The sequence below is a fragment of the Sciurus carolinensis genome, chromosome 5 (assembly GCF_902686445.1).
Source record: "Sciurus carolinensis chromosome 5, mSciCar1.2, whole genome shotgun sequence".
In the NCBI taxonomy this organism is placed as follows: Eukaryota; Metazoa; Chordata; class Mammalia; order Rodentia; family Sciuridae; genus Sciurus; species Sciurus carolinensis.
In genome coordinates this window covers 120,422,164-120,439,604 of record NC_062217.1, presented here as the reverse complement: position 1 = coordinate 120,439,604, position 17,441 = coordinate 120,422,164, and the positions used below count along the sequence as shown (strand labels likewise).

Sequence of the window (17,441 nt, the reverse complement as noted above, 5' to 3'; positions counted from 1 at the left end):
AATTTTAAAAAAAAGTACTCAACTTGTTTAAACTTAACGGTAAGTTTAACTCATTTCTTTGCTCACCATGGCCTTGTGTGCCGGACAGATTCGTTCCGGTTTCTTATGTCTTCTTCTTGGATTACGTCCTTTAGTAATTCTGTCATAGAAGTTCTGTGGGTAGTTAAACTTTCTGAGTCTTTGAAATGTTGGCAAATGGTTAAATGGTTTTTTTTCTACTGTGAATATAAAATTCTAGGTTCATTTATCAATAGTTTTCATGGAGGTTGGGGAGGAGAATGAAGGAGCCAAGGTTTGTTACATATGACTTGATACTTAAAATTTTACCTAATTTATTTAGAACTTTTTTCTTGGTACTGGGGATTGAACCCAAGGGTACTTAAACAATGAGCCATATCCCCAGCGCTTTTCTGTATTTTATTTACAGATGGGGTCTTGCTGAGTTGCAAAGTGCCTCACTAAATTGCGGAGGCTGGCTTTGAACTCACAGTCCTCCTGTCTCAGCCTCCCAAATTGCCAGAATTATAGGCATGTGCCACTATAGGCGGTTAATTGGTACTTTTAATTATTTACTTAAACATACTTAGTATTTCATTACTACTTTTTATTTATTGACTTTCTTGGTGGTCCTGGCAATTGAACCCAGAGGTACTCTACCGTGGAACTACCTTTTCTAAATTTAACTTTTGAGACAAGATCTTACAAATTAGGAGAAGGTGACCTGAAAGTCCCACCAAGTAGCTAGGATTATAGGCATGAGCTACCACGCCTGATTTCATTGCTACTTTTAAAAATATGTGTGTGTGTGGGTGTGTGTGTGTGTGTATGTGTGTTTCAAAAATGCTAAATTATACACATACTTGCAATATAAAACGGAAGAAGACACTTACATGTCTGGGAGAGCTGGGATCAATTCTAAATCTTCTGGGGCTTGGACTTCTACCAAATTTACATCCGTTGAAATACATGCTCCATGAACAGCCAAAAGAGAATGAAGCTCCACAAGTTTCTGGATCGATTCCTTGACATGTACAGGTACGGCTGCAAGAGGGTAATTGCAAGTGAGTTGAAAGACAAAGCAGGATAATATGATCTTTAGAAAAAAACTATGTTGATATTACAAGTAACTTGTTACTTGTAATTCCATTGAGTATTGGTCTTTGCTAATGTTTTAATATTTTAAGTGTTCTGAGACAGAACACTTGAGAATCGTAACTATAAAAGTATAAATGGATAATGAATTGATTATCAAATTTATCCATTTTTTTTTTTTTTTGCGTGTAAGTGTGTGTGTGTGTGTGTGTGTGTGTGGTGCTGGGGATTGAACACAGGGCCTTGTGCATGAAAGGCAAGCGCCCTATCAACTGAGCTATATTCCCAGTCCAAATTTATCAATTTTAAAATTAAACTCTTTTTTTTTTTTTTTGCAGTGCTGGGGATCAGACCCAGGGCCTTGTGCATGCAAGGCAAGCACTCTACCGACTGAGCTATCTCCCCAGCCCTAAAATTAAACTCTTTAAAAAAATTTTGTAGTTGTAGATAGGCACAATACCTTTATTTTATTTATGTATTTTTATGTGGTGCTGAGGATCCAACCCAGTACCTCACGCATGCTAGGCAAGTGGTCTACCACTGAGCCACAATCCCAGTCCTTAAAACTAAACTTCTAAGTAAAATGTTTAAGACTATAAAGCCACCCCCCCCCCTTTCCATTTTTACACTGAGAATTGAGCTCAGAGACACTTAGCCACATCCCCAGCCCATTTTATTTTGAGACAGTCTCCCTAAATTGCCTCTGGCTTCCGAGTCTAGAATTACATATATATGCCACTGCATGCAGCCATTTAGGCGTACTTCTGAAGTCCTAAACGAGACTGCATCGTAAATATGATAAATGGTAGAATACATATATTGTTAAAAATATGAAAACAAGGAAATAGTGTACACTCTTCCAGGGGTTCTACATTTGCATAATGCTTAAAACATCAAGTAGAATATATGTAGGACTTTATGTAATGATAAAAAAAAAAACAAAATACAAACAGGGCCGGGCGTGGTGGAACACCCATAATCTCAGACGCTCGGGAGGCTGAGGCAGGAAGAACCAAGTTCAAAGCCAGCCTCCACAACTTCTCAAGACCCTAACCAACTCAGCGAGAACTGTCTCAACATATGACATAAAAAAAGGCTGGGCATGTGGCTCAGTGTTTGAGCAGCCCTGATTCAGTTCCTGGTAACAACAACAACAAAAAAACTTTGAAGGGGGAAAAAAAAACAAAAAACAACAACAACAACAAAAAAAACCAAAACAGGACTCAGAACTCAGAAACATGGCAACTCCCTATAGAAGATACATTTTGAAGGGAGTTGAGGTAGAATAATAGTACAATAACTGATAAAGAAAAAAAATGAGTTGCAAATTTGGATCCAAGGGTTAAATTAAATTCGAAATTGCAGAAGAAAATTAAAGGTCCCAAACAAATACTAAAGTAACTTATGTAGATCACAGAAAAAAAAAAATACTTAGGGAAGAAAGAAAAACAAAGCTTAACTAGCAATGATTATTTCAAAGTCAAACACACATGAAATGGGACAGAGCTTCATCAGTTAACCTCACCAAAAATGAACAAACTGACTTCAGATAGCTTATAATGTTAAATGTGGTATATAATATAACTGCCAATACGTTAACACTGATGTGAATCGGGAGGGAAGTATCAGAAAAAGAAAAATTTCACCCAGAGTTGACAAAATTAACCTCTTCCCTTCAATCATTTCAATGCCCTAAACGACAAAGACTGAAACAAAAGCACATAGAAAACTAAACAAAGTAACAAAACTCATTGAATTCTAGGTAGAGGAAAATGACTACAATGCACCCCTTCAGGAAATAGGCATTTGAATATGAAGAGAATACGGTATTTAATAAAAGACAATTTTCATGATTTTGACCATCATTTTGGGTTACATAATAGAATGCTCATTTTGACAAAAATTTCACGTTGAAATACTTGGAGAGGCATACAATCTTCATATGGCTTTCAAATGAAAGAAAAAAATGTCAAATCAACATTAACGCTAGGCCTAAGTGTGTATAAATGTAGGCCTATATGTGTATAAAAGGAAATGTAATGTGGAATCTAGGTAAGGGTATATAAGAGTATATTGAAACATTCTTACATATTATCTGTATGAATTTCCCTTAAAATGGCCTACATTAAACATTATAAAATAATGCTTATTTAGTCTTAAAAAGACTAAATAAGATAAGGTTATATATATATGTGTATAACCCTTAAAGAAATAATTTCACAAGAAGTATTGTATATTCACATAATAAAATAATTAACTTTAATCTTACAAGAGGATTGGGAAGAGAATGATGTAAATTTTCATTTATATTTTGTATAATGACATTTATTTTAAGGAGAGAAAGTGGAAAAGTTTAAAACATTTTTAAGGGGTACTACATTGAATGAATAGAAAAATCATGTTATTGAATAAGACTATATTATGAAAATGCTAGTTATATCATCAAATTATTAAAACTATTTTAATAAATTATAATATTTATTTGGAAGCAAAAGCAAACAACAAAATCTCACAGATGAGCAAGAATGTAAGTGAGCTCTTTCAAATACTAAAATATAGGGCTAGGGATGCAGCCCAGTGGAAGCATGAAGGAGACCCTAGGTTTGATTCCCAGCACTGCAAAATAAGAAGCAAAAAAATAAAAACAAAAGCAACTTTACATTTTAAACAAGTACTAAGAAAACATGTGTGAATCACTCTGTACACTGTGACAGGAAAAAACATTCCCAAATACCACTTAAAATCCAGACAGGAAACTTTGGCAAAAGATGGCATAGAAAAATATCAAGAAAAACAAACTGGGAAAATAATTTGCAAATTATAAACCAGGCAAAGGTGTAATAGCACTGATATATAAAAGTAGGAAAAAAAAAAATGAAGAACAATCCCATAGAGAAAATGATCTGGAACAGTTACCAGATAGTTTACTAAAAAAACTATTATAGTTATTTTTTTTAAAATAACTATAGGGTGCCCACCTATAGTTCCAGCACTCAGGATATTGTGGTAGGAGGGTTGCTTGAGTTAAGATCAGACTACACAAGATAGCAACAGCTATGTGAAGGGCAAATTCTTCTCAAAACAAATAATGGAATGGCAATCAACTCCTGACCACTTTAAAAAAAAAAAATACTCGTTCATAATAAGAACGCAATCAATCAAAATTATGCTGATGACATCGATGGACAAAAATTCAAATTTGACAACATAATCAACAGCTAGAGTGGAGTAAAGCAGATATAGTTTGAATAGAATAAATGCAAAATGATACGAAGTCTTTTGAAGGACCTTTCTCTCTGCTATAACTCCTTTTCTGTGCACACCTGTAATCCTCAAAACCTGGGAGGCTGAGGAAGGAGGATCACAAGTTTAAGGCCAGCCTCAGCAATTTAGCAAGGCCCTAAGCAATTTAGCGAGATCTATGTCATAATTAAAAATGAAGCATTCTTGGGTTCCATTCCTAGCACCAATAAACAAGCAAACAAACAAATACCTTTCCTCCAGAACCTAGGAGTATGTGGGGTCAGGTATCAATGAGGGAAGTAGTATAAGATTTTTGAGGGGTTGAAGGTATATCTCACTGTTAGAATGCATGGTTAATAGGTTTGATCAATAGCACTGTTCCCCCCGACCCCAATATTTGGAGAATATTCTAAAATAGCCAAACAATGAGACTAACTTCTCTAATAAAATATTTACTGTTGATAATGAATATATATAATATATATATATGTGTATTTACTGTTGATAATATTTAGGTAATACAGAATACCTAAAATATTACTTTCCCCCAAAATATACTTAGTTGGTAGTTAATTAACAATTTACCATTATATAATAGGGATCTGAATGTCAAATCAGAACAAAACAGATTTGATTACTTTTCATTGAGGGTACATCTTCGGTCTGTCGGATGACCATTGTATGACTGTAGATTCTCAATAATCTCCTTGTACAATCTGTCAGCAAATGGAAGACGTATGGCGTCCCATATCATGATGAGCACCACCATCACAGCTGTGTGACAGTGGTGGCCTGTACGCTCCCGGACCAAACAAAGAACTTTTTCTTCCTCACTGCTTCTTCTTATAACCTGCAAAAGCAGAATGCATTCATCTATGGAAAACAGGTATCCTACATTTGAATGAAATGGACATTTCTCTCTAAGTTCTGTATGGTTATATTTTAGCTTATTTCTTTAAGAAATAACTATTATCTGAAGGGGTGGAAATTATAGAAGCCAGGGAGATACACTGTTGTCTCACTGGTTGCCTCCACACAACTTATAAGGATCCCAGCCTATAAGAACATAGAAAACGAGGTAGAACAGAAATATGTGGTATGTGGTTGGCTATTCTTTGTGAAAGTAGCACAAGATTCTTTGTTTTAGTTCCTCATTGTTACAGTTTGCAGATGAGAAAACCGAGCACTGAAGGAAATTTAAATAACTGCTCTGCTCTTCCACAAACATAGCTACATGGAATGAAACCAGGAATCCCAACATTAAAAATAAACCTGGAGCCAGGTGTGGTACTGCATCTATAATCCCAGGTGCTTATGAGGTGAGGCAAGAGGATTGGGAGTTTAATGCCAGCCTCAGCAACTTAGTGAGATCCTGTCTCAAAATAAAAACATATAAAGGGGTGAGAATGTGGCTCAGTAGTTAAAAGCCCCTGGGTTCAATTCCCCATACCAAAAAATAAAAAATAAATAAGTAAATTTGCACTGAAATGTGAGGAAGATATAGATTGCGTTGGTGCCTCATTTTACTACATAGGATACCAAGTAAACCAATGTCTCTGCAATTTCTATGATTTCCTCATGATATCACAAAGCTGTATATCACAGCTCTTTTAATTGTTAAGACTAATATGCTACAGCAGACTTGGTAAATGCAAAATATAATTAATTTTGAATATTGGCCAATTTATCCTACACAGAATTCTGATCCTGGAATGCTAAACAGATTTTACAAGTATTTGAAACATTACTTACTAGTTCAGTTTATTAGAAAAAAAAAAAAAGTCTATAGAAATGTCAGAATAGCCTGACATGGTAGCTCACCGCTGGTAAGCAGAGCTACTCGGGAGACTGAGGAAGGAGGATTCCAAGCTCAAGGACAACCTCAACAAATTAGCAAGGCCCTAAGCAATTTAATGAAACCCTGTTTTCAAAATAAAAAGCAAAAAGGGCTGGGATTGTGACTCAGTGGGATTATAGGAGAGCACCATTGTGTCCAGCAAGATGGAGTCTGGATATGTTGTCTTGACTGGTTTCAAACGATTGTCCAGCCTCAGACACCCGAGGGCAGTGATTAAGCCCAGGAAAGAGGATTGCTTTTTGCAAGGCTGGGAACTGATTCTGGGGCATCACACATACTAGGTAAGTGCTCTAACATTTTGCTATCCCAATCCCCAGTCTAGCAATGATGCTATATATTGGGATGATATTGATGATATTTGGGTCTTTCCTAGATGTTTCAAATTTTATTCAGTGAACTATAGAAAATTAAGTATAATGTTTAGGAGGCAAGTCACAAAATATGGGTCTGGGTTCAATAAGCTGCTGGAGTAATAAATCTAAGCTATCTGAGATATATAAAAATATTGAAATAAACAAAAGCCATTACACTAAATGAAATAAGTCTATTTATATTAGGTATCTAAAATAGTCAAGTTCATAAAGCAGAAAGAACCAGAAGCTAGGAGGAAATAGAGTGATTGCTATTTAATAGGAATAGATTCAAATTTACATGATGAAAAAGTTCTGTAGATCAGTTTCACATCACAGGATATACTTAACTCGACTGACGCCAACACTTAAAATGGTTAGGATAGAACTGAGAATATAGTTAGGTTTTAAGAGTGCTTCGCTCGCATGCCTCAGGACAGTTTGATCCCCAGCACAGTCAACAAGGGGAAAAAAAGTAGAATGACAATTTTACATTGCTTTTTACTCCAATAAAAACGTAAGGTGTGTGTGGGAGGGAGTTGGGGGCGTGTGGGGGAGCACACCTATAATTCCAATAGCTCTAGAGATGAGGCAGGAGAATCCCAAATTCAAAGCCAGCCTCAGCAAATTAGTGAGACCCTGTCTCCAAATAAAATATGAAAAAGGGTTGGGGATGTGGCTGAGTGGTTAAGTGCCCCTGGGTAAAATCCTAGGTACCAAGAAAAAAATAATAAAGGTGTGTGTGTGTGTGGTGCTGGTAAAGAAGAGGCACTACATACCTAATAGAACTGCTACAAGAAACAAAATATTAAGTACTGCTAAAACTGTGGAAAAACACTCATGTATACTGTGTATGAAAAGGTAAGAAAGGATAGCGACTTGTGGAAAACTATTAGTATCAACCAAAGCTGAACATGTGCATCTATCTACAACGTAAGAACTCCACATCCAGTTATGTACTAGACCCAACTCAATTCTCCATTTCCCAAAGTCAGTAGCACTATTCATAATTACCCCAAACTGGAAATAACTGAAATGTCATCACCAGTAGATGTCCCAATAAATTTTAACTATTCATAAAAAAAGAACACTACTTAGCAATGAATATGATTTATAATTACAGACAAAATGGATTAATCTCACAATTACAGTGCTGAGTCAGAGGCAAAAAAAGACGTCTTTGAATATTAAATTTGAAATTAGGCAAGATTAATAAAAAATGTCAGAAGGGAAGGAGAGTGGTTATTTTTGGTAGGTAGCTAGGGACAGGAGGGGACAAGAATGCTTCTGAGGTGCAATAATATTACATACTGACAACAAAAGTGTGTTTACTTTGTAAAAATTCTGTGAGCTTAAGATTTATGCAGTCTTCTTTAAGTAAGTTATAGTGAAATAATAGGTTTACTTTAACCTAAATGAAAAAGAAAAAGGTGATTATTATTAGTTCAGGACATTCTGGCACATCAGTTAACCGTTCTAAAGTAGCATAGTTAGGATCGAATAAATGTTAACTACTATTTTATGTTTGTTTGCTCCACCAATGGAAATATGGCTCCTGAGCACAGAATTCATTTCATGGAAGGCCCACATCAAATATTTGTTGAGTGAATGTTTAAAAACCACAAAACCCAGTGTGGTTACATTTTATAAATATTTCAAATCCAACAATTTACACTACTAATGACACAGAAACTCTCACTAAAACCTTTGTTCACCCACCATGATGGCACATGCGTGTACTCCCAGCAACTCAGGAGGCAAAGGCAGGAAGATCACAAGTTCAAATTCAGCCTCAGCAACTTAGTAAGGCCCTAAGCAACTTAGCCATCATATATTGTCTCTAAATAAGATATAAAAGGATTGGGGATGTGGCTCAGTGGTAAAGTGTCCCTGGGTTCAACACCTAGTATAAAACAACAAAACAAAAGTTTTGTCAGGAATCACATTATGGCCAGGCATGGTGGTGCAAGCCTGTAATTTAGCAACTTGGGAGTCTGAGGCAGGAGAATCTTGAGTTCAAAGCCAGCCTCAGCAGATTAGTGAGGCACCTAGCAACTTGGTGAGACCGTCTCTAAATAAAATATAAAAAGGGCGGGGCATGTGGCTTAGTGGTTCAGTGTCCCTGGATTTAATCACAGATTACCTCACCCCCCCCAAAAAAAACCCACAACAACAACAACAAAATCAGATTATTGGGCTGGGGTTTGTAGCACAATGTAGAGAGCTTGCCTAGCACTGGGGAAGCTCTGGGTTCAATACTTAGCACTGCATAAAAATAAATAAAGATATCATGTATCTACAACTAAAAATAAAAAAAAATTAATCATATTATTGGACTGGGGTAGTAGCACAGTGTTAGAGAGCTTGCTTAGCATAGGTGAGGTACTGGGATTATCCTTGGCACCACATAAAAAACAAATAAAAATAAAGGTTAAATTCTTTAAAAAAAAATTCACACTATTTTCAAACTGGTAGAATGTATCAATTTATAAATTGTTCAAGCTTGATCCATCATGTTACAAAGTAAGAGCTGCTCACAAGTGTCTGGGGGTATGTTCATATTGAAGTGTTGGTATTTAAAAACCACCTATACTGGGTCTGGGTTTGTGGCTCAGTGGTGTAGTGCTTGCCTAGCACTGGGTTCCGTTCTCAGCACCACATACAAATAAATATACATATAAATAAATTAATTAAATGAAGGTCTACTGACAATATAAAAAGCCCCATTTCTTAAAATTTATGTATTTATTTATGCAGGATTGAATCCAGGACTCTTTACCACTGAGCTATCACAAGTGGTAATAGCTTTTTTCAAATGAGACAGTGTCTCCTTAAATAGCTAGCCCTTTTTTCAAATGAGACAGTGTCTCCCTAAATAGCTAAACTTGGCCTGGAACCTGTTATTGCCCTGCACCTGCCTCTTGAATACCTGGGATGATGGGACACCAAGATGCCTGGTTAGAGTTTTCCTTAGATACCAATTTTACTGAGATGTAATTTGCATATTATAAAATTCAACATGTTAAGGTACATATAGGGGCTTATGCCTGTGATCCCATCTTAGAAGTATACACATTAAATAATGCTCCCATTTTTCACAGTCCTTTTTCAATCACCAATTACTATCTGTATCTATAAGTTTTACCTAATCTAGATGTTTGTTAAATGGCATTCAAATATAATATGGGGCCTTCTGGGTCCAGTTTCTTTCACTCAGCATAAGATCCTTCTACTTTATGCCATTTATCTAGTATATTCACCTATATTGTTTAATAATATTCCATTGCATGGATTTGCCACATTATATTGACCCATTAAATGGCTGATGGCCGGTTTAATTTTTTCCATTTTTTAACTTGTTTTTTATGCCGTTCAGAATATTCGCATTCATGTTTTTGAGAAGCATATCTCTCTTCAGGGCTGGCGGCATGGCCTGCTTTACAGGTTGCTGTAGAGAAGGAATTCAGGGTGTGCATGACCAAGAGAAGGCCAACTGGTTGTGGGGTGCAGTGGAGGATTACTTCATCCTCAATGCTGCCTTGGAGGTGGATGACGTGGAAGGTTTCCTTGGGGAGCTGATGACCAATAAGTTTGATACAGTTGTGCAGGATGGGAGTCTGCCCCAGGTGAGCCAACAGCTGCAGACCATGTTCCACCACTTCCAGAAGGGTGACGGGGCTGCTGAGGGAGATGGCCTCCCACATCACCCAAAGAAAGTGCACAGCAGGGGACTGGGGATATAGCTTAGTAGGTAGAGTGCTTGCCTTGCAAGCACAAGGCCGTGAGTTCAATCCCCAGCACCACCAAAAAAAAAAAAAAAAAAAAAAAAAAAAAAAAGTGCATAGCAAAGCTACTGCACTTAAGGCAGCCAGAGAGACAGCTGGGGATGAAGATGATGCAGACAGTGTGGGAGATGGAGATGACAGCTACAAATGATGGGGCTATTACAGATGGGATCTGCCCCCAGCCTGAACCCTCTGATTCAAACCCTCAGAATATTAAGGAAGAAGATGGTTTTATCATTATCCATAAAACGAAATGAGTGGGGCTGGAATTGGTTTGGGTCCTTGTTTGCTAGGTGTTCTGAGACTTATTTGTAGGGTTTTTTTTTTTTTTTTTTTTTGGAGGGCTATAGACCTCTCGACTGGTTATACAATTCCCACCCTCTTTCTTGTTCCTCTGTGTAGTCCTAGGGTCCTTGGATTTGGGGCTCTAAGGGACCTGGTCCATCACACACCGTTGAGCTTTAAGTTACCTGAGTGATGAGGCCAGGTTTCCCAGCATAGTGCCTCTTGGGTGCCTCTTGGGTGAAGAGGAGGGATGAGTGAATGTGGGCGTGGCTGGAGGAGGAGCTAAACTCTGGAGGATAGTAGGTGGATTGTAGGGAGGATCAGTCCCGGACCAGTACTCAGGCTGACTGGATCAGGGATGGTGAGATGAACATGTAGATGGGAGAGGAAAGTTGAAGATGTGAGCAAAAGTAGCTATGGTGCCTCTCCCTTAGTCCACAACACCTCTTCCTTCTGCTCAGAGCTTACAACCTCTCAGGAATGCTCCCTTCCTGCAGCTCAGACTCTCACCCCAGATTCCCTCAGGAATCCTAAGATCTTGGTTAGGTGGTGAGCTTGAACAGGGCTATTTTCTTTCTTTCTTTCTTTCTTTCTTTCTTTTTTTCTTTCTGTAATTCCTGTTTTTATTTCTACTGAGCAAACACCCATAACTATAAACAGTGGTTGCCGCCGGGCATGCTGGCACAGGCTGAACAGGGCTATTTTCTGTCTTCTCCGACCTCGTTCCTCATTCTTTATCCCATCCCATTTAAGTTCAGGGATGAGGCTTAAGACCCAAATAAATAATACCTTCTTGTTAAAAAAAAAAAAAAAAAGTCATGTCATATTTCTTTTGGGTATATACCTACGGGCAGAGGTATATATGGGGTGATCATGTGGCAATTGTGTTTAGTGTACAAAGGATATGCCAGACTATTTTACAAACTGAAGGAAATATCCCTACCAATGAATGGCATTTCATGTTGAGATGTTTCCATCTCAACACTTGGTTGTACTTTCAGTTATAGCTATTGTAGGATGAAATGGTATCTGTGAATTTGATTTGTATTTCTGTGATTACTAATGATGTTGAGCATGATTTCTTGTGGTTTTTTTTTTTGTGTGTGTGCTGGGAATGGAACCCAGAGCCTTGTGCTTACGAGGCAAGCACTCTACCGACTGAGCTATCTCCCCAGTCCCTCTTCTTGTGTTTATTGGCTATCTGTATATCTGTCTGATTTAGAAAATGGACATTCAGCTTTGAGTCGTGGAACACACATGTAACCCCAGCAATTTGGGAGGCCTAGGTAGGAGAATTGCAGGCTCAAGGTCAGTGCCACAGGAACTTAGTAAGGCTTTAGGCAATTTAGCAAGACCTTGTCTTGGAATAAAACATAAAAAGTGCTGGAGATGTAGCTCAGGGGTTAAGTGCCCCTAAATTCAATTCCTGTTACCAAAAAAAGGGAGGGAAGGGAATGGGGATGAAGTTCAGTGGTCAGGTGCCTCGGGTTCAACCCCAGCAACTCCTCAAAGAGAAAGGGGGTTATTCAAATGCATTGCTCTTAGTTTTTGGATTCTGTCATTTTATATTTTCAGCCAGGTGACTTTGCACATTTCTATAATTCCAATTATTTGAGAGGCTGAGGCAGGACCATTACCAATCCAAGGCCAACCTGTGCAATTTAGTTAGTGCAGTCTCATACTAAAAATAAATTTAAAAAATAAAAAGGATTGGTAATGGAGCTCAGTAGTAGAGCACTTGTGTACTAGCATACATGAAGTCCTGGGTTTGATCACCAGTACCGCAATGGAGAAAAAATGTATGACTTAAAGTTATTTTTCTCCCATTCTGTTAGCTGTCTCTTCCCTGTTTCAAAGTACTTTGTAGCACAAATATTTGGTTTTTTTTTTTTTGATGCTGGGGATCGAACCCAGAGCCTTATGCTTACAAAGCAAGCACTCTACCGACTGAGCTATCTCCTCAGTCCCGATATTTCAGTTTTAATGAACTCCAATTTATGTTTAAATTGGTTTGTTTTGGTACCAGGGATTGAATGCAGAGGGACCTAACGACTGGGCCACATCCCCAGCTCTTATTTCATATTTTATTTAGACATAGTGTTGCACTGAGTTGCATAGGGCCTCACTAAGTTGCTGAGGCTGGCTTTGAATTTTCAATGCTTCTGCCTGAGCCTCCCAAACTGCTGGGATTACAGATTTGTGCCACCATGCCTGGCCACTTGTACTTTTGACATTATATTATCTAAGAAAAAATTATATGGTGGACCCCAGCAACAGCAACATTTATTGAAAAGATTATTCTTTCCCACTGATTCTTGTCTTGGAATATTTTTTGTAAAATAATTTTTGAATGTTGATAGTCCTTTATTTTATTCATTTATTTATATGTGGTGCTGAGAAGTGAACCCAGTGCCTCACATATGTTAGGCAAGCGCTCACTACTGAGCCACAACCCCAGTCCCATTTGGCATATTTTTTGAAAAATGAAGTGACCATAAATGTGAAGATTTATAATAAACTGTCAGTTTTGTTCCATTGACCTATATGTCTTGGTTATGATAGCTTTGTGATGCATTTTGAAATTGGGACATGTGATTCTTTCGATGTCACCCTTCTTTTTCAAGATTTTGAAATATTGCTGACAAGTAGAAGGAGAGAAGAAACTTATTTTGAGCTGAAAATTGAAGACTAAATATCTTTGTAGAAATCTTTTTTTCTACTACTAAGCTACATCCCCAGTCTTTTTATTTTGAGACTCAGTCACTTGCCCTGGCTGCCCTGGAATTTATGATCCTCCTTCCTTAATCTCCTAGTCCCTGGGATTACAGGTGTGCACAATGATGCCTGACCTAGAAAAATCTTTTATTCTGTGAAGATATTATATTAGAGAACCCTTTAAAATTCAAGCATGTCCCAGAACCTGGATTCAATCCCCAGTACCACGCACACATATAAAGTAAATGTACAAACTCCATCCCTGCCCTCCACACAGGAATGATCACTATAGCTTTGTGGTGTGATTTCAGAGAACTGAAATTGTAATTCAAAGAATTAAAATCTGAGCCTTCCTGTACAAGAGGCAAACACTTTACCACTGAGCTACATCTATAGCCAGCCCAAGAATTTTTGATTCATAGTTGGTTGAATTTGTGGTTGGAGGACCCAGAGATATAAAGGATCAATTGTATTCATTTTTATCTGTAAATGAAAAAAAAAATATTTCGGGTATGGAACGAGGGTTGTTTTAGAACTGAGCCACATAGGCAATCCTTTTTAGTTTCATATTTTGCAAAAGGGTCTAGCTAAATTACTGAGGCTGGCTTGAAATTTGTGATCTTTCTGTCTCAGCCTCCCAAGTTGCTGGGAATACAATCCTAAAACACTGTACATGGCTGTATATATTTTAATATGTTCTAAAATACCCAAACTGTAGGGCAATAATCAGTGTATATTAAGGTTTGTATAGCATGCTAAACATAGTAATGTATCATTTCTACAAAAGGAGAAAATGTCTGTAAAGCATTTTCCTAATGTAATACTGTTAGCAGTAAATATAAGAAATCAAAGGGTTTGCATGAATAAGGGTGCAAAGCAGGGACAGACTTCTTGATGGGAAAAAGAAAGCCCCTTTCCAGGATGGAAAGAGAGTTAACTATGATACAAAAGATAGTACAAATGTTATGCTAAAATTTTTGGGAACAGGCATCATGAGACAAAGTTAAAGAAAATTTCTACCCACGTGTTGACAGAAAATGCCTTCTGTCATTACAAAACTCTCTTCGCAAAATTATTATATAGAGAGATGGTTCTAATTCTGGATCTCTGAGATAAAGATAATGCTTGCTCTATTTCCAAGATGTAGCTCAAGCTGGGCATGGTGGCTCACTTCTGTAATCCCAGCCATGCAGTAGCAGTAGACTGAGGCGGAGGATAGCAAGTTTGATGTCAGTCCCAGTAACAGAGTGAGGTCTCAAGAAACTTAGCAAGATCCTGTCTCTTTTGTGTGTGTGGTCCACAGCCTCAAACATAACACACTGAGCCACACCCCCAGTCCTGAGCCCTTCTCTTAAAATATAAACCAAAAAGGGATGAAGATGTAGCTCAGTGGTCAAGTGCCCTTCGGTTTAATCCCTAATACCAAAAAAAAAAAAAAAAAAAAAAAAAACACAAACAAACAAAGAAAAACCAAACAACAACAAAAAAAACACCCCACAAAACTTAGGCTCAACCCTTACCTCAAACCTTTCCTGGACCTTCACCTCTGAAAAATATTCTTACTTTCCTCCCTGCTGCCTCTCAAGGTCATTCTCAAAAGCAAATAGCAGGACATGGCAGTAACTTGTACAATGATCAGTACTTAAGATGTGGCCATGGATAACCTCACAAAGAAGGCTTATAAGAGACTAACTGAAAGCTGAAGAGAGATGGTGAAAGCTGTATTTAAAAAGCCAAGTAAAGAATGAGCTTCCCCAAACAGAAGCAGAACCAGTAGTTTGAATTGCTGAAGAAAGGTGCTGATGAGAACCAAACGTTTTCATTGGCAGTTAAAGTACTGGTGACCTTTGGGATAGCTCTTTTATGGAAGAGGTGGAAATAGGAAATAGATCCTTTCATTAACCTATCTAGGAAGATTTCCTGGGCTGAGGATATATCTCATGGTAGAATGCATGCCCAGCAGGCATGAAAGACATGGTTTCAATCCCCAGCACCCCACTCCATCCCCCAAAAGATTTCTTACATTCCTTTTTATTTTCTTTGATTACATTTTTTACATTCTTGGTTTTAGGGATTGAACCAAGGAGCATTTAGTCATTGAGTCACAACCCCAGAACTTTTTAAAATTTTATTTTATTTACTTATTATTTTTTTATGGTGCTGGCGATTGAACCCAGGGCCTTGTGCATGCGAGGCAAGCACTCTACAAACTGAGCTATATCCCCAGCCCTAAATTTTATTTTGAGATAGGGTATTGCTAAATTCCTTAGGGTCTCGCTAAGTTGCTGAGGTTGGTTTTTGAACTCAGGATCTTCCTTCCTCAGCTTCTGGGATTATAGGTGTGACCCACCATGCCTGGCTATTTTATTTTTTTTTCATACTAGGAATTAAACTGAGGGACACTTTATAACTTCATGGGCTTTTTACAACTGAGCCGCACTCCCATCCGCCTCTGTTCAATTTTTTAATTTAACATATATATGTATGTATATATATATATATATTTTTTTGGACTCAGTACCTTTATTTATTTATATGTGGTCCTGAGGATCCAACCCAGTGCCTCACATGCGCTAGGCCAGTGCTCTACCACTGAACCACAACCCCAACCCTCTATTGAATTTTTAAAGAGAATAAAACAGTTGGCTCCTTATAAATATTGAAGAATTACAGACTTTAATGTATATCAGCAATAACCCAATAGAAGTTTGATTTAAAGCCTGAATTAAACACAGAAATAAAAGTTATTTTAAGTAAAATGCATGTAAATTATATTTCAGTAGAGTTTTTAAAAAACAGAAAGATGTTAAAAACATAAGAATGCAAGTATAAAATTATAAAGAGAAGATTATAAAAAGAAAGCACAGCCGGGAGAACATAATAGTTGTCCTAGATTGGGAGGCCAAACAGTAAAAGATATTCATTCTAGAATTAGGGGATTGGCTCAGTGGTAGAGCAATTCCCACTATGTTTGAGGCTCTAGGTTGGATCCCCAGCACTGCTGAGATAAGAGAGAACATTTGAGCCCTTCACCCCATCCTGAGTCTACAATTCAGTTTGTTTCTAAGGTTCATATGCAACAGTAAATGAGTATCAAGCCAAGAAAAAAAGAGTTTTTAAACAAATGAAAGGGAATTGTTTTCTGAATTAAAAAATGTTTCCTGGGGCTGGGGTTGTGGCTCAGTGGTAGAGCAGTTGCCTAGTATGTGTGAGGCACTGGGTTTGATTCTCTGCGCTACCTATAAAAAAATAAAATAAAGGTCCATTGACAACTAAATTGTTTTTTTTTTTAATTGGAGCTCTGAACATCCGCACTTTTTAAAAAAATTTTTTTTAGTTGTACATGGACACAGTACCTTTATTTATCCATTTTTATGTGGTGCTGAGAATTGAACCCAGTGCCTCACACATGCTAGGCAAGCACTCTACCACTGAGTCACATCCCCAGTCCCTTGCACATATTTAAAAATAAATAAATAAATAAAAGTTTCCGTAAAAACACAGAAAACAATAGGATAGAGCCAGACTAACAAGGGGCTATTCTTCAGGGTGAATGAATAATGTTATCAGAACCAGTAGGACGAAAATGCAGTGAAATTTAAAATCAATGAAAAATTTTCAGATTAATTACTGGCTGTCTATAAAAAGCATATTGATAAAATATGGGGAGCCACTATTTTTATCATTAAGGAGGGAAAGACTTCAGTAAAACTAAACCCCTCGGAGACAAATGAAAGGAGCCTTCGAAGAATTAAGTTTCTCTATTAAGTCAGGTACTCAGGGATAAAGAAAACTTACATTTAGACAATGGCACTGTACAATGGAAGTCTTGTTTACAAAAGAAGAAGATAACCTAAACAACAAAGTCTTTTGAAGAATGGATTCATGGGAGAAATACAGTAGTTAATAAATAAACATACCCAAACTTACTTACTAAAATGCAAATAATCAAAATAGTAATATTTTACTGACTAGGTTTAGAAAGACAAAACAGATTTCAACATTCAATTCATATTTTGTTTCACTTTTTAAAATTGTTAATATCATTCAAAAGATTGAACAACTCGAATTACTATGAATAAACAATGTGAGGGATGGAGTTGTAGCCCAGGG

General features: G+C 37.3%; 1 protein-coding gene and 1 pseudogene across 2 annotated transcripts in view; one reads left to right on the top strand and one right to left on the bottom strand.

Annotated features, from left to right (window-relative positions):
- The window catches only part of Tet1 (tet methylcytosine dioxygenase 1), a 119,564-nt gene that overhangs the window by 18,147 nt on the left and 83,976 nt on the right, over window positions 1-17,441 (bottom strand). Inside the window, exons 6-8 of one of the 2 annotated variants that reach the window (XM_047553927.1) lie at window positions 4,974-5,185; window positions 891-1,041; window positions 67-153 (exon numbers count right to left, since the gene is read on the bottom strand). In XM_047553927.1, the coding sequence (XP_047409883.1) occupies window positions 67-153; window positions 891-1,041; window positions 4,974-5,185 (450 nt within the window). The remainder of the gene's footprint in view (window positions 1-66; window positions 154-890; window positions 1,042-4,973; window positions 5,186-17,441) is intronic. The other variant, XM_047553928.1, reaches the window with a different exon arrangement.
- On the top strand, window positions 9,057-10,585 carry LOC124984790 (pre-rRNA-processing protein TSR2 homolog; annotated as a pseudogene).